Raw genomic sequence first — 27,581 nt, forward strand, 5'->3', positions numbered from 1 at the left:
CCCCGGAAACACTTTCGTTATGTTACAGGGCAGTGACACCTAGCAGCCACCGTAGGTTCGGACCAAAGCAATCAATGTGGTGTGAAAGGCAACCAACACCGATGAAAAATGTTACAACGTATCATTTGTTTCAATTGGTCTGGACCAAATGAACCTTTCCCATTGTGGTACTGTGGTTGTCAATGACAAACTTTGATAAAATGATCGATGGTCTTAATCCGGCACATTCCCATGGGGCAATAAAAGTTGCATTCAATACTCTTAAGTCCTTAATTATTATTTGCCAGCTGAACTGTCTCACTAATCTAAAATTCTTATCGATATTAATTGCTTAGATCATTATATTTCTTGTTTTGACCATAAGAGGGGGGTGCACCGTTCCCGGAAGTACTGCAATACCGGGTCGATGCGTGGAGTGGTCGGAGCAAGCTCCTATTCCATCTCCCAGTTCCAAAAATCAATTTAATATATGGTCCCCGGGTAGGGGACGTATCAGATATTAAACTGATAAGAACAGATACTACACTTGATCTTAGCCAAAAGGCCGAGAAGCGATACCTACAATGGGTTTGAAGTAAACCCCACGTGCTTTGAGACAGCACATAGAATGGCGGTAAACTGATGTCATAGTTGTTATTTTCATCTCAAATGGTCCATATGAAACATTTCACCAGGATTCGATCTTTCTTATGAGCATTTGTGAGCTCTATGTTTGTTTAAAACAGCAAAACCTTCTTCAATAAAGCCTGGAGGAGGAGTTGATATTATAATGAGGTAGTGATTCTCCAATCAGAAACACGGATTTAATTCTCCCAGTATTACACAAATAAACAGTTGTTATCACACATGATAAAATGAGAATGCAAAAGAAACTCTGCGTAACACAGAAACGGTAGAACGCACTGAACGGGCGCATGTACAATGTTAAAACAGCTTTATTAACGTCACGTGTTTGCCTCCCAGTGGACAAGTAAAGTATTACAGTATTGATGCTTTCCCAGTTTAACCAATGTCACAAACCATTAACGTTATTCAAAAATGAACGGAAAATCAGATAATAAAAAAGAATTATATCATAGATTAAACAACTTCAAATTTAAATAACCTTTTATAAATCACACTTTTTTTACTGACTGTTATAATCACATGGCAGATTACAGCATTTGATTTGGCCAGATTTCCAACACGGAAGTGACTTTAACTGCAATTTATCGATTTCCCGCTAGAGGCTGACTCCAAAAGAGAGCAAAATCTCATTGAGTTCCGTGTTAAAATGAGCACCTGTACAGCAGAACAAAACACGTTTACAGCCTGGTACAAAAAATATTTTGGTCTAGAAATTTATTTTTACCCTTCATGACAACTGTGAGGAGGGTGAATTGTTGTATATCTCATCCGTTTAATTTATATTAAGTCAAATCAAATCTGTGCAAATTAGGTGCGTGGCCACTAGAGTGACAAGTGGTTTCAGCAAACCAGACGCCTCAGCTCTAACCACATCCCGCCTTTATGCCCATTTTCGATCATCCGGGAGTGACGCATGATGCCAAGATGGCGACGAGCTCTCTCTTTTCAGGCTTCATTTAAGCCACCCTCTTCACTTTTGAAACCTGTATGACAGTATAATGTGTAAACCGTATAAACACAAAAGAAGATATTTGAAAGAAAGTTAGTAACAGAAAACCGTTTGTCCACATTGTCTTTTTCTTCATACAATAGAAGTCAATGGGACCATTGGTAAATGATGACAGAAATTTCGTTTTGGAGGTGAACTTCCTTCAATCATGACTTGACTTAATTTGACATATTACACATTTTACACATAGCTTCCTGGAACCTTCTTCATTAGTTATATGATTTCTTTTCGGCGGGTTTTTCTTTCATTTCTTTCCATTTTTAGTTTTCTACAAAATTAAGCTGGATATGGATTTGAGATCAGACGAGAAGAGCATCCGACTTGCCGTAGACCGTGCAAACCCAGAAGAGGAGGGGCTATGTATATTAGCTAATAAATTTTCATTTTGATTGACGTTAACTTAACGTCGATCGGCGCACGGGGTTACTTAAACGAGTAATTTTGCACCATGCGGCGCTTATTTAACGCCTGGCTACGTTAAGAAATCGACGTTTTAATATTAATACAGCGATCCAAAGCACTCGAATTGTGATCCTTATGGCTTTCGATACTGGCGGCGTTAAAAAAAACGGCGTTTTTTAATATTGCTACGGCGATCCAAAGCACGCGAATTGTGATCCTGTTGGATTTCGATAGGATTCACGTGTAGCATACACACACATACATCATTTCCGGTGCACGCATACAGCGTGTTTACGTGTTACAACAACAGCTATTGTTTTGTGTGTCCTGCTCCTGAACTTTGTGGCTTCTCTGATTTCATCATAATCCTGAAACATGTCGTCCTCTCGCTGATCTTCTTGGGGATTGGAAGGTGGGATTTGATCTCGTGACATTATAGTTAACCACGATTAATATTGAATAGACTATCAATGGGCAAAACGCAACGTAAGAGATAATATCGTGGATTTTTTTACAAGATCAATAATTATTACATAAGTAAAATATACGTTCAATATTTATCTGCCATAACATACAAACCTTAAACTTTTTGTAAAGTTTACAATGATAAAGTAAGACCTTCTTTTGACCATAAGAGGGGGGTGCACCGTTCCCGGAAGTACTGCAATACCGGGTCGATGCGTGGAGTGGTCGGAGCAAGCACCTATTCCATCTCCCAGTTCCAAAAATCAATTTAATATATGGTCCCCGGGTAGGGGACGTATCAGATATTAAACTGATAAGAACAGATACTACACTTGATCTTAGCCAAAAGGCCGAGAAGCGATACCTACAATGGGTTTGAAGTAAACCCCACATGCTTTGAGACAGCACATAGAATGGCGGTAAACTGATGTCATAGTTGTTATTTTCATCTCAAATGGTCCATATGTAACATTTCACCAGGATTCGAACTTTCTTATGAGCATTTGTGAGCTCTATGTTAATTTTAAACAGCAAAATCTTCTTCAATAAAGTCTGGAGGAGGAGGAGTTGATATTATAATGAGGTAGTGCTTCTCCAATCAGAAACACGGATTTAATTCCCCAGTATAACACAAATAAACTGTTGTTATCACACATGATAAAATGAGAATGCAAAAGAAACTCAGAAACGTAACACAGAAACGGTAGAACGCACTGAACGGGCGCATGTACAATGTTAAAACAGCTTTATTAACGTCACGTGTTTGCCTCCCAGTGGACAAGTAAAGTATTACAGTGTTGATGCTTTCCCAGTTTAACCAATGTCACAAAACATTAACCTTATTCCAAAAATGAATGAAAATCAGATAATAAAAGTAATTATTTTAGTGATTAAACAACGTGTGTTGAATGGTATTAAATATCTTGCAAATATAATTTGAAATTACCTTTTATCAATCACCCTTTGTTACTGACTGTAATAATCACACGGCAGAATTCAGGGCATTTGATTTTGCCATCTTTTTATTTGGGCCTTACGTTGCTTATACAAAAAAGAAGACTTTAAAATTAGGATTCATGCTGCTACATAAAGGTACAAAGGAAGCCACATAAGTAAGATAATTATCAAGTCAAAAGTAAAAGAGGAAAGGTGTCAGAAAATAAAACATTCAAGCACTTTAAAAACTTAAACAAAAAAAACATAAATTCACTCAAGGGCAGACAGTATTCTGGGTTCATTTAAACCAGTTAACTGGGTTCCTCAATGTTGCAATAACGGCAAGAACATTTTCATACTGAGAATCCTTTTCTAGACGCGTCTTTCTCAGTAAATAAACATGCACACACCTTTCCTCATAACAACAGTTTACTATTAAGGCAGGTGGTTATTGCTAAAATTTATTTCAGACAAAACTCATTGATTTTGTAACTCATCAATTACACATTATCATCTAACTTGTCTAAGTCTGACTAGTCTTACTATGTGTAATAGTTTAATCCATCAATATTTACTCAAGTCTCTAAAACAAGGAATAGTCTAAAGAATTCACAACACATGTAGCAAAAATGTAGACAATTTACTAACCCATCATGAAAACAAGGCTGTTACTTTGTAACCTCCCATTCCAAAAAACCTGTCAAATGTCAGTATATTGTTTATTTGAAATAGGAATATTTTATCTTCATTTTTATGTAAGAAACACTTATTTGATTGATCTTGGTCTGTAATGCTAAAAACACCAGATTTAATATCTAACTTTTTGCAAGAAAAGTTTGATGTACTTTGACTAATTTTACAAAGAGAATATGTCATCATGTGAAAGCAAAATGGACTAAAATAAATGACGAACTTGACAAAAACTTAAAGCTATATATTTTGGAATAAAACAAGAAGCATCAAGTATTACATTTAGGTATAAAATGTTTTATGAAAAAAAACGAGTAGGTGTAATTTTCTGCCACATGACGGAAAAATAAATCTAATGCATAAAAATAAAAAAATGTCGAAGAAAACAAATGTGATTAAATAAAAATGTATATTTACAGATGGGGAAATATAAAGATGTGCAAAGGAGTGTGAACAAAATGTTTAGACACTGAACACATCCAGTGACAAAGTTAAAATGTCGAGTGCAAGTGTCGTCTTGTTAGTTATAGTTGAAATTGACAAGAACTTAAAATGAGTTTTCTACTTTAATACTGTGCAACTGTGATCGTTTTTTTCTTCCACCCTCACGATCGCCGGCGAGATGAAACCAGCGTTTGATCACATTTTCCACCTCCAGCTCGGTCGTCTGTGCGCATGAGGGATTTCTTCTTACAGCCTCTAAAATATAAAATGAATAGAGTTTTAAGCAAAGACCTCTACAAACACTACCAACATTAAATCATGACATGTGACTTTCTGAGTTCCTTACCAATCACCACATTTTTAAACTCTAGATTTTGGAACGGTGTTTTCCCATTAACACCTCTCCAGTTCACCGTTTTGGCAAAGTCGTTTTTGATAGCCTGCTTCATGATCCGCCACACCGTGTCCTTCACGTCAACTCCACCCAACAATCCAAACTCATGTACCTGTAAAACATGGCCAAAACATCGTCTACAACATGCTTTTGTATGGAATGCAGCACTTAAGTGATACTCACCATTTTTCGCCTCGTTTCCGGACACGATTGAAGTTCATTTTCAAGCTCGGTTAATGCCTTGAGGTCTTCAATTGGAAAGTGCCTTTGACTTATATTGTCCTCATCTGCGATCTCGCTGTCGTTGTTTGCTTGGAGATCCTGAACCATCATCATGATGCTCCTCTGTTGCTCCATAAGAATCTCCTGGTTTCTTAAGACCTCGTGAAGAAGCGCTGACACGTGAAACACAAGCATTGTAAGATTACCAGAATCACAAATGACCAACTAAAAGAAAGGAAAGCTTACATGTTATGAATGGATCGCAGCATGCTGGGCTTTTTCTCTGTGGACTGGTGGTTTCTTGATGCCACGTTGACTGAACACTACAGTTCTCTTCCACTCTTCTATCGGTCTGAGAATGAATCTCCTTTTCCAAAGAATCAAACACCTTGTTGACTATTTTCACAGCCCTTCTCCTTATGTTATTGCGTCTGCTGTATGCCCACTTCCTTTCCATGACTCTCTGTAAACAGGACTGGAGAATAACACTGGAATTAAAACCAATCAAAACATTGAAGAGAAATAAAAACGCTGCGAAATTGTAAAATAAAGGAATTGCTCCAGCAGACAATCGAGTGGATTTGTGTTCTGCAAGTAGAAACCAGCAGCGGGAAATCCGTGAAATCTGCGAGTTTTTTTTTTTTTAACGCATAAATTTACCTTTTTGTAATGAAGATGTGCAAAATTAAACCAAAACAGCGCGAGTTGTGCAAAGCAGTTTGAAGTTCACCTCGACTGTGTGTGTGCGTAAAGGTACATATGAGCGTAGAACTGCTGCGCAACTTCCGGGTCCTGAAGTAGGCGGGTGCGCCAGCCGCTTGTGAGCCTGACGTCATGCTGCACCATATATGGAAGGCTGATACTGTTTCCGGGTCCAAACGCTCAACGGGACTCTACGGAGCAAAGACGGCACAGAAACCGGCACACAACCAAAATTTGCTCTAACACAGACTGTTCATGTGTCTCTAAAGCGGCGTATGTGCTTTTACACAGGAGTTAAAATTATGCGAAACAATGATGAACATGACCAGACCCAATTCTTTAAGACGCTTTACAGGGAGGCTTCACCCAAACATTTAATTTTGTCATCATTTACTCACCTTCGAGTTGTGTGTGTAAACATGTCTTTGTTCTAATGAACACAGAGAAAGATATTTGGAAGAATGCTTATAACCAGACAGATCTCGACACCCACAGTAGGAAAAAAACAATGCTAGTCAAAAGTGCCCCAGACATGTTTGCTGTACATTCTTAAAATGTCTGCTTTCGTGTTCAACAGAATAAAAATGATAAAGTCATTTTTCCTATTTATGGGAGTCAAGATATGTTTGGTTATAAATCAGTTATAAGAATTATCCATTTAACTTTGCATTCATGTGCAACAGGCAAACAACAAAAATTGCGAATATACGCTAATGGCGAGCTATAAATTTCCCAGAAAACCGCGATACCAACACCCTACATAAGGAAATCCCACATGGCCAGTAAGCGATTCAAGTTATTTATTCAAATATTGATGTCGGAGATTCCGTGAGCCTGGCGATTGTATTGAGTTAATATTGTTAATATTTATTGAGTTAATAAATGTTTCGCTTAAATATGCAAGATGAGTAAACAGTGCTCATAAACAGCTGTTTAATCTGCAGCTCCGCTTGAATAGATGCTCGGAAAATGTATCGCTTACGTCACTACTTAACAACTGATATGAAAAGTACGCTGCGTCTGAAATCATATACAGTACGTGCTGAATTTGAATACGTTCCTATCGGCCGTTAAAACAGTTCTATATAGTTGGCAATGAGTGTGTGTAGTATGAATACATTTGTGACATACTGCGTCCCCTATGTTTTATGGTCACGTGACCCCTATGCTGCTTGACCTATGACGTTTTAACAACAACCTACACGTGAGCGTTGATAAAAACTGTTAATCACGAGAAATTAATTTTTGAGCACTTGCATTAAAAACGGACGTCCACCTTGAAGTTTCCCGCTATATTTATTTGATTTACTTTTGAAATTCGACCGTTGCTCAGCTCCCGTTGCATCATGGGATGGAAAGTGTCTATACGGTCCACACTCACGAATCCCGGCGGAAGATATTCTCGCCTACTGTATTTTGCATAGTGAAGTTTCGTCTACTGTATAGTATGGAAATAGGCGATTTCAGTCTTTATGGGAATTTAAAGAAGCATTTGAACTCTCAGGAGACGCCCATTCAATCACACAACTGAGTCTTTTGTCTTTATGACGCGGCAGACAGAACCGTTATTTCTGTTCTCTTCAATCTGAACTCATTTAAATACTGTCTGTCTTCTGCACATTGACACCTACTTATTTGCATTAACTGCCAATTAAAATAACTGACGTGAGCTGTGTTTTCTTCTTACAAATGTTATCATTGCTCGTTGAGGTTTGTAATCTCATTGTAAATTGCTTCTAAAAGTGTCTACAGTGTCTGTATTTTATAAAGTTTTTCCTATAACAAAACGATTTATCGCTGCATATGGCTTGTTGCTCCCTAACTCTTTTTAAGTCGCTTTGGATAAAAGCGTCTGCCAAATGACTAAATGTAAATGATATATGGGTTTTTTATTCTCTATTAAACGTATAATGTTGAACAGCTACAAAACTAAAAATGAACCACACAAGAATGTTTTTCTGCTTATTCACATATATTCACAGCCACCACATTTTTTTAAACTGCTACTTACGGTAACTTCATTTCTTTCTCAGAAAAATATTGACATATGTTGGACCTTTAAATTATTGTAATATTATTGGGCCAACTCTTACATAAAATATATAAACATGTACAATTCATATTAAATGATTACAAAATATAAATATTCAAAATATTTGTTTAAGTTTTACATTATTAACTGCATTTTACTTGTTATTTTGTATGTTAAGAATGTTAAAAGGACATTTTGGAACCACACATACACAATCTAGAAACACACAGGTAAAAGACAACGACAATAGAAACCTTTATCTGTCTACACAACAAACTAGACCACATTCAGGTTTTGGTGTAGTAGATTTTTATTAGTTGCACAGCCTGTATCCCTTATTGACGGAAATCTTATTTACTCACAATGTTTATACATACATGTATGTCGGGACTGCAGTTTTAGACTAATAAAGGTGCATTTACATCAAGTTTGACACCTTACAGAAGATGCCAAACACCACAGTATTTACTCACAATGTTTACACTTACATGTATGTCAGGACTGCATTTATAGACCAATAAATGTGCATTAACATCAAGTTTGACACCTTACAGAAGTGAACCACAACAACGAACATTTAAATGCTGCAGTTCTGAGATGATTCATCCATGGATACTGTAGTGTTTCCAATCGACAACACGACAGCTTATGTTTTTACGTCACCAGTAGCAAAGTAATGAGAGCTTCTATAATTTTGACATTTTTAGGCTGCTTTCTTGTTAGTGGCATGAGATTTTTCATTTGACGTTAAGTGTAAATCTGCATGAAGATGACTATAATGACAACGTTATACAGTTATTGCTTATTTTGTTTTAAACTCCTATATTCAGTCCTAAATCAGACATATAACAGCAGCACACAGTAGATAAGAAACAGTTCATATAAATGCAACTAATGAATTACTGGATCCAACACAGTCTGATCACTGGCAGTGATTACTTACCAATATCAGATTGCATGTGCAATAAAAATCGAAGCAGAAAAATGACAATCAAATGAACGGCCTAAAATTAGGATTAAATTACACCCTAAAGCGCTTTTAAAATATGTTAAATAATAGAATGCACGCAAGTAAACTCCAGCCACAACACTGCTGTCCCCTGAGGTGAACTCAAAAAAAAGCAAATGATGGAAAAAAAATTAAATACTTATAATTAAAATACTTACAAATGACAGTAAACAAGAGATGGCTTTAAAGCTCATGTTAATCAAATCATTAAAAAGAAAGAAAATACGGTTACATGCACGGACCACTATTACTAAGCCACAATTCTTTACTACCAGAGTCAAAGAACACTTATTAAAATAGCCTTTTCATTAAGGGATCAATGCTTCCCATTGGGAAAACAAAATAATCATGAACATAACCGCAACTTCTGAAGTTGACAAAACCCCGTGTGAAGTAATCCTCCATCATGCAAAGGCTAATAGGTTTAAAGCAAAACGAAGGCAAAATGTTATAACGCACACAACGCCAAAAGGCCGGCATCGAAACGACTAAAACTCAGGAGTCAGGGAACAGGATTCAATTATTTGGCAACATCCCTGAAAACAAAACCTTCCTTTTTGGGTAAACTTCCTGAGGCTAAAATTAAACATGCCAACAGACGTACACAACTCAAACGAAATCTAAAGCTTTGCGAGCAAAATTAAAAATCACATCTCTTAAAATGCAAAAAGACTTTGTGGTCTCCTGGTGCTTACATAATAAATAGAAGAGCGACCTGAATCGCTATAGTTACACATGTCTTCTGGTTACTGAACGTTACTGAAACCTGCAGAAATAAAAGAGTTTAAAGAAAATTCATAGGAAGGTGCGTTTATGAATCGGTGTTGTCTGAGGGTCTCTGCACCACGGCGCTGTATTTCATAGGAGCTCCGTAGGCCTTCAACTGAACATTCAGAAGCGTGAAGATGGAGATCTCCTACAGAAAGTGAAACACACACATCACCTTCTGGGAGTCGTGGTCATCCTCAAATTTCTAGAGATTAGGTCGGGTCAGGTAAAGATCAGCCTACGTAATGTTTAATAGCTTTAAAATAACAGGCACCTGTCGTATGGAGTCCTTCTCTGGGTCATCGGTTTCCCAAACAAGCGTCATCTCGGGTCTCTTCCCAACTTTACGGAAGTGGAATGTCTTAAGTCCTTCCAATGACTTCATGACAGAGACAAAACACTGCATTATGTCATGAATTATTCTGAAGAAACACAGATTTTTGGCCATTGGCGACTGAGTTTAATTTCAGACCAAACATTTACAGGGGAATTGAGGTCACTTCACAACGGTGGATGTTTTGAAAGTGAAAGTTCACCCAAAAATGAAAATTCGGACACACTCGTCATTTCATACCTGTATAAATTACTTTGTTCTGATGAATACAGAGAGAAATATTTGGAAGAATGGTACTCTTTCAATTCTGTGACATTATTGACTGCCATTGTAGGAACACTTCACTGTAAACCCAGGTAAGTTGGTAATACTCTTTTTTTAGTTTTACAGGTTCTTGGTTTTAGTAGAACTTTCAAATTTTGATTACTTTTAAGGTAAAGTTTTTACCAAATCTTAGCAATTGCGACTTCATTTAATAAAAATGATAAAATAATTGTTTAAGTAGACAGAACTTAAACAAATAAAGTACACAAAAAATGAATGTTTATGTTAACTAAACTTTTTCTTTCAGTTTCTTTTTTTTGCATATTTCTTAGCCTTAATATGCATAAATCAAACACTTTAACTTATGCAAACAGAATCCTATTGCACTGACGCAAAGCATGCTGGGAATTGGAAATCCTTCTTGACCAATTGTGTTGAATTAACGTCTTTAAGTTAAGTAAATTGAACAAGGAGCAAATCAATTTTGAGTTTTAGTCAAAACTTCAAGTTAATCAAAAATAATCATTATACTTTACTCAAAAGTAAAAAAATGTTTCTGGAACTTAAAATATTTAAGTAAGTAGAATTTTGTTTTATAAAATTAAGTTTACATTACTTAATCTGTTAAAATTTCCCGCTTTGTGTTAAACAGAACCAAAACTTTCTTTTTCCTACTATGGTAGTGGATGATGTCCCAGAACTGAAAATGGCTCACATTCTTACAAATGTCTTTCTTTGTGTTTAACAGAGCAAATAAATGTATGAGTGTGAGTAAATGATGAAAGAATTTTCATTCTTGAGTGAGCTTTCACTTTAATGCAAATTGCAAGAATATTTTTAATATAATAACTTCAACGTTTTGAAAGCGACGCAAATAAAAAAAGTAATTTGACGTACGTTACAGTAAACTCGTTTCTGCACTCCAAAGCGAAGCACAAGGACATCAAAGGACTGATCCAGAACTCCCATCACCATGGCCTCCGAGTCCAGCGGACCACACTCCTGTAAAAAACAACACCACAACAAAGTCTTCAGTCATTTCATTTATAATTCATTTCAATCATATTGATTTTTTATGCACTGAATAACCCAATTCACTCCTAAATATAATATACATTAGACAACCACAAACGATTGATTGTTTTTTTAAAAAGTTTTCCAATGCTTGACTATTTTTAGTGTTCAAACTTTGCTTTTCATTTTTTGTTTTAATTGTATTAATTTATGATAAATTGCTCTGTAGAACTTTGAGACTTTCTTGAAAAGGTAAAGTGCTTTATAAATAAAATGTATAATCATCAGTAGACATTTTTATTTTCTCGAGCGTATGATGATGTGTTATTCTGTTTTTATTTTAAATTTATTCTTGTCTGTGTCCTTTACTGGAAAGCACATTGGTCAACTGTAGTTGAAAATAATTGTGCTATATAAATAAATTGTCATTTTCATTATTATTATTATTAAGTAAATGGTTTGTGAGCCTTGTTTGCTTTATGGTCAAACCACAATGACATCCAACATCAGAATTAGCAATGGAGACATTTTGCATTTATTTGAATTGCGTTCATCAACTTTTCTTGTACTAGCACGTACTAATAAGTCTTGTGAAAGAAATGAAATAAGCCCTGACGTTTACCTTCACAAAGATGCCAAAGAAAAGCTCAGAGCTCAGCTCTTGAACTCTCTTGGATGCGGTCTTCTTGTCATTGCATTGGGAAGATTGCTTGTGAACTTCCTCTCCTGTGAGACCCAAACTTGGCCCGCAATCTGACAGCACGGAGAGAGCAAGTGCAAGAGTCCATCAACATTTACCACTAAATCTTCCATTCGAATATTTGGCAGCCTTCAAACATCAAAATCTCGAAATCTTGATAACGGAAGATTTCCTGTTACCCAACGTTCGTCACAACAGAATTATCCCCTAGTCACAAGACTCCAGAGTAACTCACTGAGGGAGGCGGCCAGTAGGCGGTGCACTATGACATCAGCGTAGCGTCGTATAGGAGAAGTGAAGTGCGTGTAGAGAGGCACGTTCAGGGCGTAGTGCCGGAAGAGCTTCTCGTCCCTCAGTGCTCCGGAACAGAAATACATTGCCATCTAAACAAGACCAAAACATCATCTTTCAATATAAGCCGTCCTGCTTTTGCGCTCTATACACGTCCGCATGTTGAACAGGAGCGCATCTTCACCTGCATGGGCCTGGAGCACATATGAGTGAGAACTTCCTTCCTGGCTGCGGCGTACCCGTCATCGCCAAGCTGTTCATTCAGACTCCGCTGTCAAACACAGCAAACCTGTTAAACATTCACCACATTAAACCAGCACGGCAGCCGTGTGTTTACACTCACGTGCAGAGCTCCAGACGAGGAAAGGTCGATGTCAATGCCCATCTGATCACAGAACTCCTGCAGGTCGTCCACCATCTTGCTCTGAGGCGGCGGGTGTCTCCGGAGGAGGGCCAGCTCTGGGTACGCGCGGAAGATCCGATGAGCCACCGCCATGTTCGCCAGCAACATGAACTCTTCCACCAGCCTGTGTACAAAGGACTCAAACGCTCTGTATGGATGCGTGGCACATTATGCAATACTGGGACAGAAGGTTAGAACTTCAAGAGCAGCGAGAGAATGGCAAGCAGAAGAAGAACAGACGCGAACAGTGCTGCCTTTAGACGAGGGCGCCCACATTTTGTGTGTGTGTGTGTGTTTTGGCTTACTTGTTGCTGTCCCGATACTGATAGACGTAACAGCCCTGAGGCATGCCGGAGGCTTTATCAAGAGTGAAGGAAAGCTTCATCTGCATTAGTGAAAAGACATCATGTTAAAAGAAATACTTCCACTTATTATGACAATGCTGTGTAGTTATAATTTGCATGTAATGTATATTATTGAATCTGATTACAAAATACAAGTCCTGGTGGATTTGAAAACGTACATCGGATTTAAGATTACTTAGAAATTTTTGTGAAAAATGCTTAAGGAACCGTGCACAATTATTTCGCTAATAAAATCTAAAACCAGAGATTTTTCCCTTGCTGTAAAAAATGATGCGTTTACTATTACTATTTTTTTCCCATTATGAAAAAAGTTGTAATGGTTTGATTTGTATTACTATTATTATTATTTAGTTAATTCTTTTTAAATAAAATTCTCCTCAATTTTATATGGCATTTGATTTCATTTGTGAGGAGGTAATAGAATACTTTTATTTTGACATGCATTGGCGTGAGTACAAGCCAAACATTTTCAGTATGGAAGAAACCCAGACACACATGGTTATGGCATCAAAGGTGAACGGTTTGCATGGAATTAAACAGATTTAGCTCGTAATAAATGTAGCTTCAGAAAACTCAAACCTCAGTCCCGAGGTTATTCTAGTTCAGCAAAATTAAAACTTAAAAAACGTTTCTGTTCATTGAAATCAAATTAAATAATGGCCTACAAATTATAATTGGAAATAATTTAGAAAATAAAGTGAAATAAGTTTAAAAAACTTTTAATTATACTAATAAACAAAAACAACATTTAATTAATCTTTTATAGCAACATAAAAAATAAATAAATAAAATGACAAAAGCATAAAACAAAATGGCTTAAACACTTATTAAACTTCTTTTAATCAAAACATTTAAGCTAATTTAAAATATTAATGAAACTAAAAGCAAAACTATAATAACTCAGCTCAGTCCTCAGTGTTTAACAGACGCAAGTCTTGTAGTTTGCCACCTTTCTCGCTATTAATAAAATATACAAAATGATCAAACAGTACAGTTATACAATCTGTCACTGGAAGTGAACCAGTGATCTGGAAAAAAATCTTCCAGGTACAACAAGTTCTTTGGATGCTTATTATTTTTGACAGTTAAAACTAATGAACAATTATTTTCTTTAATGTCAAAATGTGTACCCCGACAACAAGGTCAGTAATAAAAACACTTCCTGTAACTTTCGCCTCTTTATAACCATCTCTACATGTATAAAAAATGACAAACTGAAAATCAAACGTTGATTTTAAGTCTTTAGTTTGACAGGGTCACAAATTTCATAAGCATGCCATCGCAAGTCAAAGAAAAAATATCATGAAAAGTTTTAAACGAGTGCTAAATTATTTAATCATTTAGCATTAATTTAATTCACTCTCTATCTCCACCTCTATACTCATATTTTGAGTATGATTCAATGACTAATAAAGAGAAAATACAAAATCTATTTGCTCTAAAAAAGTAAATGAAAGATCCTCAGTTTAGAAATAGCGCTCTGGTGGTTTTGTGTGAATCATGAGCTTGTGTTGTATAAACAGAGATAAAGAGCAGGTGAAAAGCTTTATGGCAGAAAGCCGGTGTCGTGCAATACGCTTAAACACTCGAGTGAGCCGCAACGCCTGAGGACATCCCCATCCTATCAGATCCATCACTGCAGTCAAAGCAGACGCATGTTCTCCTATGTTTCTTTCATTTCTAGGTAACAAGTGTTATGTAACGAAAAACCTGATCAATCTCTACATACATTGTATATTAAGAGATCTGCATATATTTATGTGTGTATCCACCATGCATTTACAAAACTTAACAATTCTGACTTTTATTTTGTAACTTGTTAGCGAGCCTGTGGATTAATTACTGCATTTTGACAGTTTTTTACAATAACTGGGGTCTGCTGTTATAAAATGTACACGTTTGTTATCTTTATGTTTTTGAATAAAGTGTGAGGTTTAGTTTTTTTAAGAGCCTTTAAAATTATTTAAGGCAGGAGAAATGCTTCATTTATTTAACGTTTTGTTATGTTGCTGCTCTGTGTTACACTACTTTAAATAGAATTTTTTTACATGAATCTTCACTCCATAATCCATAATGACAAAACATAAACGTGATTTGCAATAACTTGTAAAATTGACTAAAAACAAAACTTGAAATAAGAATTTTTGCAAGCCACTGTATTATGATAATAAATAATGATAAAAAAATGTGTGATCTTTACAAGTTGTCTCTAGGGGTTCAGACTAATGCTGGGTTTAAACCAAATGCGAATTAAGCATTTTGCGCAATTAAATTACATACAAAGTTAATGCAAAGATGCGTATAGACGCAAACACGCGCGTCAATCTCGTCTTCCGCAAAGGTTGAAAATATATATTTCTATTCCAACCTTTCCCGCGAGTAATAAAGAGCGTGGAAGGTGATTGTTCGCCTTTGGTGTGGACCTATCATAAGGTTCCAGATCCACTGAGGCACTTTTAAACGGCTAGAAACGCCGGTTGTGGGCATTTGAACTGCGTTGGCATGAAAAAAAACCCAAAGTGCCGGCGTTGACACTGTGTCCAAACCACACGCGCAGCGTCAGGTGATAAAAGGTATCTGTTCCATGTTAATCAGAGGTTTTGTCCTAACCCGCTGGAACAGGGCTGCGTGACGAGCAACGGCCATTTATTTTTTTGTGACGTTGTGGGTCCACCCACAGAATGATCAACATTGAAAAACACGCCGGCAGAAACGCCTCTGTGGACACAGCCACCAATTTCAATTATCCAGATCTATCATTTAAAAAAAAACAGTATTGTATATTGTCTCACTGACTGATTCACAACGCAAAAATAGACTTTGTATAGTTAGCCGTCTCGTCAATAGAATTGTTCATTTGTTTTATTGATCCATCTTGTAATAAACTTCTGCTTATGTCATCACATATGGAGAACTCAAACACAGAAAGAATAACAGCTTTGTCAAAAACGTGATGATGTCACACTTGGTCTGTCTGACCTGGTCTAGCCGCAGGGCTCCGCCCTCAAACCGCTGAGCACGGAGTTGTTTGGCGATGTTGTGCAAGTTGATGACGGCCTCCTGTATCTCTTGGATGGAGTGGTTTGGTGAGCAGGGCGGCAGCTCTTCAGCACTGAAGCTCTTGTCAGGGGATTCGATCATACTCTGAGCGTGATCGTAACTCAGCTTAATGCAGGAACAGATGACTGATCGACCAAACCATTCGCTCAGAATCTGTAGGACCAACGGAGGCAACACTATAGAAAACACCGGATTGGTATTTGGGAGGACTGAAGGTTTATCTGACATACCTTGCCCTCTGGAGACAGCTTCCAAACGACAGAGAAGGTCAAGCGATCCGTCAGCGGGTTCAAACTGCACAGCTCCTCACACAGAAGACGAGGCAACATGGGGATCACCTGCAGGCAAACACTCGCGTGTCAAAATACAAACTACTACAGACATGTATATACCTTTATAACATCTTCAAAATGTCCTTACGTGTAAAAACACAAGAGAAACATTTGCAAAAAAGGCCCAGATCTCATCCAATCACATTTGATCTGCGTGTTCATTTCACTCAGATTAAAAATAGGACTAGAACCACTCTGTACCACATGAAGCCGTTGAACCGAGATCAATGAAACCTTGGGTATCATTGTACCTACCGCAAGGCCAATAAACAGACAGCTAGCCCTAAGCTTTGTTTTCACCATGACAATCACCTTTCAACGTTTCTAATATAAACTTGTCTTAAGACTTATTGAAGTCGAAATTCCATGATCTCATTCAGGAATCCCGTTATTTCGTAAACAAAACAAGCTCAAAATAGTCTACAACCCTGTGATGAATCGAAGAGTAAAAAGGCATCGTATGTGAACGAGAAGAAGATTTCTGTGCTTTAGAAACGAGACCCTGAATGATCTATAAACTTGATTTTGTGTGGGATAGTTCAACCACAAACTGACATTTGTTATTTTCTAATCATACCCCAACCTTTTTTCTGAACACAATGTGGGGAAAAGAAATGCACGGCTAATGATAAAACTAGGGATGTGCACAAATGTTCGAATATTCAATCAACTATAATTATCTGTATTTTTCATAAGAATAGAAAACTGCTTCACCACAGGGTTAAGTGACACTACAGAAGACCTTATTAGAATGGTCTCATCTTATTTAACGCTTCTTCACTGCATCTGTAAAGATTTTATAATATACAGAAAATATAAAAATCATTTGTGTGTGTTCCTAAATCTTTGTTCACTCAGATCGCCATCTAGTTCAAATATTTTAAGTTCACACACGGTGGCCTGTCCGGATGGCCATCAATCAGACGGGATTGAGAAATCATTTAAAGGTAAAGTTTTATATGGTCAAGTGGTTCATGCTACGACATAAAGCAACGGTGCGTTCCGGGCGACCCGAGTTCGAACCCCAGACCCCCGCCCCGCTCTCTTTTCCATTTCGCTTCCTGTCATCCCTAAAATAACTGTCCAATAAAGGGAATTTTTTTTTAAACATTTTATTTTTGTTGCGTATAATTGTGGTCCATAAATAAGTAACTGCACGAATGCTGAAGCAGTTTCTAGCGTCTAGCGAGCCACTTGTTTCGAACAGTCCTCTAGCGGCGGTTTTTACAAACTTTATATTCGAATATGTTATATTCGAAAAAGTCAATTTCTAGATAAAACCAATAATATATTATATTGTTATAAATAAAATCATCATCTTAATGATCGTTGAAATTGTTGTACTTGATCATTGAAATTTTCAATGAATTGGGGGACACTGATGGATGAAGTTTTTCATCAAACATGTTTATTGGACACCACACCCTTCTCCCATTTCAGATCTTCTTTCAGCTCTCGAGCAATTTCATGTGCATGTCCAACAAAATGCCACGCTGTCAAACACTTAGACTGCAGCCTACAGCATCAACATGGATTTCAGTGACATCTACAACTGCACTGCAAGGTTTAAGCCAACTTAATATCAATTGGTTGGTCAATTTGTAGCTTTCCCCCCATTTTTATATAAAAAGAAAATATCCCATTCACCTTTTGGACGAGATAGACACTTGTGGCTCTTCGGCTGGCGATTTGATCCAGAGCGTTTCCTTGCTCCACAAAATAACTCACATCTGCTATGTGAACACCCACCTCAAAATTACCTATACCAGAAAGAAGAGAAAACTGCATCATCACAAACTGTGACTTATCTCGAGGATTGGAAATAAAAAAAGTAAAAAAACGTGAATGTTCAAATTCAGAACAAGGAAACACACCATCTGACAGTTGTTTACAGGACAGTGCATCATCCAGATCTCTGGCTGTAGCTGGGTCAATTGTAAAAATACATTCTTTTCTGAAAAGAATAATGACAAAAATAATGCATTTAAACAAATGTAGATTCCTAAACAAACTACTGGTGCAAACATCTTCGTGCATATGTGATACATTTCTATGCAAAGCTCTATAGGTTACCTGAGATCTCTTCTTCTGGAAAGCTCCGGAGCAGGGATACTCCAGGGCAGATCTTGAGGGAGACATCCAACCACCTCTTCGGAAAATTCGGAAAAGTCCACGTCATATTCGGTCAGGATGCCTTCTGTTTCTGGCTCTATTTCACCTGCCTGTCCTAACGATTTCATAAGTCGCCTTAAACCAGAAAGAAGCAACATTTAAGTCTCTAACAGGATCCAAAGAACCTCCACGTTAATCTGAGAAACTACAATCCCAAGCGAGTCCACAAACAGAGAACTCACCCTTCAGCGAAGTTGCTGTCTGCTGGCCAGTGTGTGATTCGACAGACAAAGAGTATGTTTTCATAGTCCCCAGGTCTAGAGATAAAGTCGGCTGGACAGTCTGTTAGAGGGACGTTTACTCTTGGTACCCGGTGGTCCACTGGAGAAAACATGGCAAAATTCTTGCCGGGGAGAAATTTCAGGAAGCCTGATGCTGCCCTGGAGTGCTTCGGTTCGACAATATACACAACCTGAAATACATTGTACAATGGTTAGAACATAAATAACTCAAGCATTTATTTTTATGATAATTACTTATGCATTAATATGATGAATACCTAAATGCACACTAGGTAGGGTAAACCTAAACATCATCCTTAATCGTTTGTTTACACACATAACAACCAACATGAACGTATTTACAATTGTTAGACTCATGAATACTGTAAAGAATAACCAAAACGATCGTGTTGTCCTAAAATTGAACATTCTCAATATTCTTTTGAACAAATGACTAACCTTTCCAGTTCTTTGAACATTTTTGTCTGAGCTTGATTCAGAACTGTTGGATGGATTTACATTTTTGACAGATTGTGTCATGACAGGGGCTATAATAAAGAAAAAACAGAATCAATTTGATTGCCGATCTGGTTGATTTTTTGGTCTGTATACTCTGTATTTCACCATTTCATATTGGTGTACCTCAGGGTTCGGTATTTGGTCCAGTCCTATTATTGAACACTCAGAATTTCCTACCACTGGTGTGTGAAAAACCCATTCTCCTGTATAATCGATCTTTAACAAAAAAAACTTTTTTAGGAGCACTTGACCTACTAACTCACACACTTACTTCCTAACCCCTACTTTTCTTTAACTTACTTTTTTGGCCAATGAAACTGTTTTGTTGTCACGGTCTCCTATTAATTGCTTGTGTTGTAGTATTCTTCTTTTCTTTTTGGACAAAAGTGTCTCCCAAATGAATCAATTTATGCATTATAAATGTAATGCAGCTGAACCGTGATATAAACGGGAAAATCAGACTGTCAAACAGCAAGACAAGGGTCATTTAAGGACAGAACAATAGGTCACGAGGATCCGAGTTTTGGAAAAGGGAGGTGAATGGCTCATTCATTCGGCAAACACAATCATGTCTTTCTTTGCCTGCTCACTTCATGCCTCGTATCAGTCCTGACACTCTGGAATCCGCTGCAGTCTTTGAGCTACAAACGTTTAATGATTTGATATGTAGACAACTTCGGAAGGCATGTGCAAACAAAGAGATCTGGACTTAATAAAGAGCGAAAGTGATCTCAGCTCTTTGCTGTGTGGTTCTGTTTAGTTCTTTCTCATTGAGTGACTCAACAGTTTTAATCCTCGTCTTGTAACTTGCATTAGTCAAGAAACATATACAATTAAAGTCCCATATAAACTCGTAGCTAACCTGATTTGCAGGAGGTTTGGCTTTAAAAATCACAGTGACAATACTTATAGCACAGGTCAGAGCACACAAAACAGTTTATTTAATCTACTGAATTTCCAGATTGAAAATCTATATTCCGATAACAAAGCTACAAACTCTATTTAATTTTGCAGAACCAAAAGCTACCTGTAAAGTCTAAAGACTTAAAAAATGAACATACCTTTATCGTGGAGACTGACACTCTTCATTTTTCTGACCACCTCATCACCTCCATCGTGATGGGCTTCCACTATGACATCAGGAACCTTTGACACCCTCTGACTGGCTGAACTGCTTCCATTTGTGTCTCCGTTGACTGCCTGCAAAATACATTTACCACGTCAGGTTTAGTGGTGAAACGGGTCGCGGTTGATCCGTGATGCTGCAGTTCGGAATGCATGTGACTCGCGGATTAACTTTGTGTTTATTCATCACAGAGTTAACGATAGCTTTAGCGGGCACGCTCGCTCTCTCCAGTAGCTGGACGAGTACAATATGAAGGCGCTTTCCTGCGTAGATCTTAACTTAAACTGCTGTGTCATCTAGCTGTAAAGTTAAAGTAATGTACTGTTGAGTCAAAGCACGAATGATGCGATCCACCTGCACCACCTCAGCAATTTGACACACCGCCCACTCATAATTCAGTAATGCATTCAACACAACAAGAGAATGTCAGTCGAGATACATACTCCATGATCGCCGCCTCGTAACACAAGTCACATTTTTATCCTGATCTCTAGAGATCCATTTGTCAACTGTTCACTTTGACTGCACGTTTATATCATATTTATTTGTCATACATATTGTTATTTTAAATATTGGATGCATACTCTATAACATGAAGATGAATATGAATACATAAATACTAAAACCTGCCGATTTTATAACAAAGCTCATGGGTCTGAAATGCATGGTGTGCTATGATTGGCCAGTTAACCAGTATGTAGTGATTGGTGGAATACTGCAAGCATGTGAGGGAAATGTAACGCCTTGACCATATTTGGAACATCAGGTTCCTCTTCAATTGTACTGACTGGTACACCACCTTACTTGTGTTTACATTTGAACAGTCTTGGTCAAATCAGACCACCAACTGACGTGGGTTTGTGTGGGTGTGGTTACACAAGGTGTTTCAGCCAGGTCTGGGTGAGCAATTGCTTCTAGATAGAATCCATCTTTTGTTCCCACACTTTTATTTTTGCAATTTTATGTGTCTAATACATGCATGGGCATCTTATAACATACCAAAGACATGTTTTTGCGCCATATGACCCCATTCTTTTACATTTTAGTAAAAATACAAAGTAAAAAGTGAAGGAGTTGACTAATTAGGTGACACCGTATATTTCCTGACACTTCAGACCCTACAGAAATGTGTCTACAAAAATAACTCCTTTTTCGTCAGACCCACATGCAGAAATTTCCTAAATATTATATGTAACTTTATAAATACAAACTAAATATGCACCGACATATATTATTACAAACCCAAACTCTTTTTCTGGATGCAAATAACCGTGATTAATTGCAATGAATCGTGGAAAAGCCCTGATGCTGCACTGTGCGTTAACAAAAAATCTTTGCAAGAGCACTTTTTATAGTTCACCTAATGTAATTAGTTGAGTAAAAAAATATTTTTTTTCCAACTTGGGTTTCACAGTCTCTCTGAGCCAGTATGAAGTCAGGCTGAAAGGCTCTTGGTTCCTATCCATATACTTGACGTTAGATGATAGTTGATCACCTTACATGACTCTGCAAATCTCAGAATAAATATATTTGTGCCTCCAGGGCTTGATAGCTACATTTTCTCTCAGTTTAATTGCTTCCCTGTGCTACTGACTATTTACAAAGCGTCTTCTTGACATATCGTGCCTCGTAGCATTTTCAGATTTCCTGATACAAAACTGCCCACACATGCACACATATGGTGTGGCTTATATACGGAAGGTTTACATAACTTTCAAAAGAAAAAAAAAGTTACATTTCAATGAATATATATATAGATTTAAAACTAAAGCTAATATATCAATTGAAACAACATTTCCACAACGCAGGACAATCTGTGGGCAGATCATGCTTGGACGTACAAAATATAAAATCATAAAACTGATATACATCTACAAACACGTATGAGGTGAACATGTATCATCACTGCTCAAACCTTGAATAATCTCAAGTTGCGATTGAGATCTAGTGAGCGCAAAGCCGTTGCTGATGTTCATGTCTATTGCAGCGTTTGACATTCAACTACTAGCCGAATTGATTTCACAAACCACACGTTGAAACACGACGCCAAAGCTTTTCTGGAAATAATCATCGCTAGGTAACATTTAGCAATGGGTTATGTAAGGTGGTACCTCTCTTTCTGTTCCAGAGACAACAAATCATGAATTGACGGCTACAGAACATCAAAGAATGTTCAAGTCGTACCCACGCGCCTGTAGGCCTGATGAGTCTATAATAGGAGCACATCTTGCCATTAAAGTTACTAAATCTGTCAAACGCCGAGTCAATTATGATGAAAGTACCTTCCATTGTTCAGGGGGGAGGATTTTCACAACAACAACGTCTCCGTTCAGAGCCCTGTTACGAGCTGCAATCCCGTCCAGAAAGATATCGGCAGACCCATCCTGCAACAACACATCTGAATGACACCGACACAACTAAAAGCAACCTATACGTTGTAAAGTTATATAAATTACAAGCAGAGTCTAGAATGTGTGCGTTCAGGAACGGTTCAGTACTTACTGGAGCCGGCGTAAACGCTTCTTTATACCTCTTGGGGTTTATTCTCAGTGCACCCTTGAATAGAACGACATGAATGTTCAGATTGTGATGACAGCACGCTACATTTGCACTCGCTTACATCCGTTTGCATGTATTTACCTGAATGAGTTCTCCTCTTTTCAGGCCGGCAGAGACGTTCTCGGTAGACATGTAGTGCTCGAAGAGAGGCTTCCGTGAACCTCTACCACGTCCAGTGTTTTTATCTTTGTTGTTTGGTCGCACACTTTCTGTTGGAACTGTGAAAACGAGAATGTTGTTTTACTCTCATTTTCTCAGTACCTATGTTTGGGAATCAAACATTCAGAATCGAACGCTACAATAAGAATCGGATATTACATGCAGAAGTGTGCATGTGTTGACTTGTGATCTGCTCAATAACAGCCCTTATGAAAATGAGCTTATCTTTACTATAGTAAGCGTGGTTTAACTCTAGTATTTGAAGTAAAGCTCCATAGTTTCATCAAAGTAACGACAGTATTACCATGGTGTAGTTAAACTGAGGTTATACAAATCATTACAAATCAGAGAAAACATTGCTGCTTATATATATTTATATATATATTACAAACCAGCCAAAAAGCAGGCTAAATGACCCTGCAGGTTGATATCAAAGTGTTTGACATCAAATGTGGAATTGAAACAATTGACACATTGACACTAAAATTCAAACGACTAATACGAATATAGCTAATGCACAAGATCGGGGGCCTGAAATATTGCATATGCATAAAATGGCCATCGAAAAGTGCGTGGCGATATTACGATAACCGGCATATTGTTTGGCGATTCTGTGGCGATACATCGCTGTATCTGCCTGGCTATGAAAACAAAATGCCCATGAAAAGATTAAGTGGAACATTTGTCTCTTTATTCAAGTCCACAAAACTTTTTCAGAAGGTAAATTAATATATTACCAGCATGAGTAACAAGTAAATTAAACATTTTATGCTTAAATTAAAAGCTTATCTTTGTAACCTGACACATTTGAAACATTTAAATAGTGGCATATTTCTAAATTTAACAGCCACTTATTGAAACCTGGGAACATCTTCGTGTCGACCAGCTTAAATGAAAGAAACCTAAAAAAACTTTTCAGTGCAGCAGCTTGTATTAAAAATTTACAAATATGCATGGAGCATATTTTATTTTGCAATCCTAAACTCTTTCTCAGACTAGTTTGTTCCATTTCCCTCCGCCCAGTGGACCCATGACATTATAACAATTGGAAATATATTTAGAGTGTTTTCTTTTATTAATGAATTAAAATTTTGATATTTGGCGCAGCGTATTGGATTCTGGTATAGCACGGAGAGGGACAACGATACATCGCCATATCCATATATTGTCCCACCCCTGGTGGGCATGGCATGTGTTTTCCACTGTAAAGTGATTGGATGGATAAAACTGATGTTGCATTTTGAAATGTAATTGGTAGCAGACTGACAGGTGGAGGGGAGGAGCTAACAGATGCTCTGGCCATGCTGTCTAACTGGGCAGACATGCCAGATTTTGATTGAAGATGATTAAGGGAAGATGAATTTTAAAAAGATAATGACTCACACCGATAAGCTGTTTATAACAAACACTACAATGTTCCATGAAAAAAAGGATTTGTAATTTTTCATTTCACCAGGACTTTAAGGTCACAGAAACATTTTGGGCACAAATGAGGCCAGTTTTTGAAAGAAAATACCTGGAGTCTGAGGAGCTTTTTTGTTCTGTGAATTCCCAGCAGCCACGGTATCGACTGTAGGACCGCACACCTCCTTGGTTTTCTTGTCCGAATTTCCTTTTGATTTCCTCTTTTTTGATTTCTTCTTAGCCTGTTCCTCTGGACATGAACCGCTGAACTGCGGCGCGTCGCTTTCCTCAGATCCCACCAGACTCGCTTTCATGTCTTTCTCACTTTTCTTCTGTCGCCGTTTTGAGGGAAACTTTTTGGACACGGCAGCCTTTTGTACCTCTGCTGTGGCGTTCTTTTCAAGCGTGCCAGGTTTCCCACCCTGGTCTTCAGCGTTTGTGGCTTGATGTCCACTCTGTTGAGATGGAACGCCATCGCTGGAATACGATGACTCTGAATTTGCCTTTTTTCGCCGGTTGACCCCATTTTTGACAGACCTGTCTGACGCGCTTGCGTTCTCCTCTGTCTGCACTGGCTGCTGCTCTTCAGACTCTTGCAAGTGAGACCGTAACTTGCCATTTTGATGCTGATTCAGAAGTTGAGGATGCGTGTCCTTTTGGGACCTGGGCAGATTTTTTCCAGCTTTCCCATCTCGGGGTTTAGTGGTTCTCTTTACTTTAGGTGACGACTCCATTATGTCCGTTTAAAAATTTGCTGTAAGAAAAAATGAACTTGTCAGGGGTTACCCTACACCAAAATTTGCTTTGGTCAAGTTAACAAAGGCAATAACAGTTCTCAATTATGTTCAATTAGTCTGTTTATCATTTAATGTAAATGTGTTTCTGGGCCCCAGAAAACATAAATTCCATATAATGACTACATTTAAAAAGTAGCAACAACTACTGCATAGTAAAAGGAATGCAAGACTAATACAAAACAATGCAGTACAATTATACTATACAATACGGTTTCAGTGGCACAGAAATGATCAAATTTGGGTTTGATCACAACACACGCGCGCGCACGCATTAAAAACACACCATTTAAAACACACACACACAAACGCACACCATTTAAAACACACAAACATACACACACACACGCACACACACACACAAACTCCATTTAAAACACACACACAAACTCCATTTAGAACACACACAGACACAAACAAACTCCACTTAAAACACACATTGACACACACAAACTCCATTTAAAACACACACAGACACACAGCATTTAAAGCACACACACAAACACACAGCATTTAAAGCACACACACAAACACACAGCATTTAAAACACACAAACACAGCATTTAAAACACACACACACAAACACAGCATTTAAAACACACACACAAACACAGCATTTAAAACACACAAAAACACACCATTTAAAACACACACACACACACACACGTTACTGGTGTTATGAAATACAATGTTGAATGTGCGTTAACCTTGTATAGGCTGAAATCAAGAAGTTAAAATTGGAGATAAAAATTCTGCTTATATGTAAACAAATACCGTTATTCCACAATTTTATTATACTTGCACAAAGAAAGGTGATCTATGTGGTAGTTTATAATGTCAAGTTATTTTCCAGACTCGGTTTACTACACACATGTCATCTTTCGTAAAATCAGTTTACATAATGTTTGAGCACAACGCTTCCCTCTGAGTCACACTGCTGTACAACAAGCTAAACGCAAACCTACCGCTACAAACCTTTGTACGTTTCAATATAAGATACTTGTATCTTGCTTTAAAACGAATGTGAAGGTACTTTTAAAACACAGATGAAGGACTCACCGTATGAATTTGAGGTTAATCAGAAGTGATTTTCTAGCTAGACTGAAGACCTTGGACAACAACAATAACTGCGCCTCTTCTTCTTCTTCTTCTTTCTTTTATGGCGGGTGAATCTAACGTTAAGGCGCATTAGCGCCACCTACTATACTGGAGTCTTTAGCTTTACCCTTTATTTTTTTTAAACAGTCTACAGCAAGATGTACATTCCGCAGAACGCATATTATAATACATGTTGACATTTATACATATTAACATGTACATCCCATAACAAAAAGCCCAATGTCCATTAGTCAGACGTCACACATTAATAAAGTCCTCTTTGCTTTTTACTAACAATGCTTTGCAAAGCTGGTGCAGTAATCCTTAAACTCCTGAAGAAAATGAATGACATTTGACTTGACTCCTGTGCGTGTTTTCTTAACTGTGTGGAGTTTCCCCAAAATTATTAACAGTTGTACAATATAATTGAAGTTATGATTATTTTCACTGGAAAAATATAAACACGTATCAAAAACATTTAACTCACAAATAATATATGTTTTCTTTCAGATAAAGCTTTCCACATCCACCTAACAAATCTTGTGTATACAATTATAAAACAGATGGACAATGGATTCTTTCTCTTTTGAACACCCACAGGAATAATGAAAATCTCACTGAAATCTCTCGAACACACTTTTAACTGGATATACACCATGACAAATTGTAAATGTTACCTCTTTTAAAAATATTTATATGTAACTATTATGTATAAAATAAATAACTGCGCATTTTCCGGGTCTGGTAAATCAAGCGCCGCTGTTGCATTGTGGGAACTGTAGTTTTGTGGATGGCTTTTCGTGATTTTGTTCAGAATTTTTTTTTCTCGTAAAAACATGTCAAAAAAGATATCCACATCCACCAATTTGATTCATAAACATACAAAATAAAAATAATAAGATCAATTATTTGCAGAAAGTTCCTTTCATTCGCCTAGTCCTAGATAAATATAGGAATGCGTTAAAGGCAATTGATTACCTTTTATTAGGCAATTCAATCTCCACATTAAAGTTTCACAAAAGATAAGAGCTATAATCTGCACAAAACCTTTTGTTTTTATGAGCAG

At 37.4% G+C, this 27,581-nt stretch overlaps 2 protein-coding genes and 2 non-coding genes across 4 annotated transcripts; all 4 read right to left on the minus strand.

Annotated features, from left to right (window-relative positions):
* Positions 1-365: 365 nt before the first annotated feature.
* On the minus strand, positions 366-556 carry LOC130418547 (U2 spliceosomal RNA). Its single transcript, XR_008906356.1, has one exon. It is a non-coding gene; the product is annotated as a U2 spliceosomal RNA (small nuclear RNA).
* A 2,118-nt stretch (positions 557-2,674) lies between these two features.
* Positions 2,675-2,865, minus strand: LOC130418550 (U2 spliceosomal RNA). The gene has a single exon (XR_008906359.1). It is a non-coding gene; the product is annotated as a U2 spliceosomal RNA (small nuclear RNA).
* LOC130417236 (uncharacterized) lies at positions 2,686-6,874 on the minus strand. Its single transcript, XM_056742615.1, has 5 exons — positions 5,850-6,874; positions 5,436-5,664; positions 5,151-5,362; positions 4,920-5,079; positions 2,686-4,828 (listed from the first exon to the last, which is right to left on the minus strand). Exons 2-5 carry the CDS (start codon positions 5,644-5,646, stop codon positions 4,677-4,679), a joined length of 735 nt encoding a protein of 244 aa, XP_056598593.1. The 5' UTR covers positions 5,647-5,664; positions 5,850-6,874; the 3' UTR covers positions 2,686-4,676.
* A 1,538-nt stretch (positions 6,875-8,412) lies between these two features.
* dis3l2 (DIS3 like 3'-5' exoribonuclease 2) lies at positions 8,413-26,611 on the minus strand. Its single transcript, XM_056742554.1, has 21 exons — positions 26,477-26,611; positions 24,736-25,377; positions 23,142-23,278; positions 23,004-23,057; positions 22,784-22,885; positions 20,437-20,575; positions 19,316-19,404; positions 18,818-19,047; positions 18,537-18,710; positions 18,338-18,417; positions 18,111-18,223; positions 16,362-16,469; positions 16,051-16,284; positions 13,012-13,091; positions 12,647-12,830; positions 12,488-12,574; positions 12,248-12,395; positions 11,935-12,065; positions 11,196-11,300; positions 9,975-10,079; positions 8,413-9,848 (listed from the first exon to the last, which is right to left on the minus strand). Exons 2-21 carry the CDS (start codon positions 25,355-25,357, stop codon positions 9,744-9,746), a joined length of 3,027 nt encoding a protein of 1,008 aa, XP_056598532.1. The 5' UTR covers positions 25,358-25,377; positions 26,477-26,611; the 3' UTR covers positions 8,413-9,743.
* Positions 26,612-27,581: the final 970 nt, after the last annotated feature.

This window comes from Triplophysa dalaica, chromosome 3, assembly GCF_015846415.1.
Source record: "Triplophysa dalaica isolate WHDGS20190420 chromosome 3, ASM1584641v1, whole genome shotgun sequence".
Classification (NCBI taxonomy): Eukaryota; Metazoa; Chordata; class Actinopteri; order Cypriniformes; family Nemacheilidae; genus Triplophysa; species Triplophysa dalaica.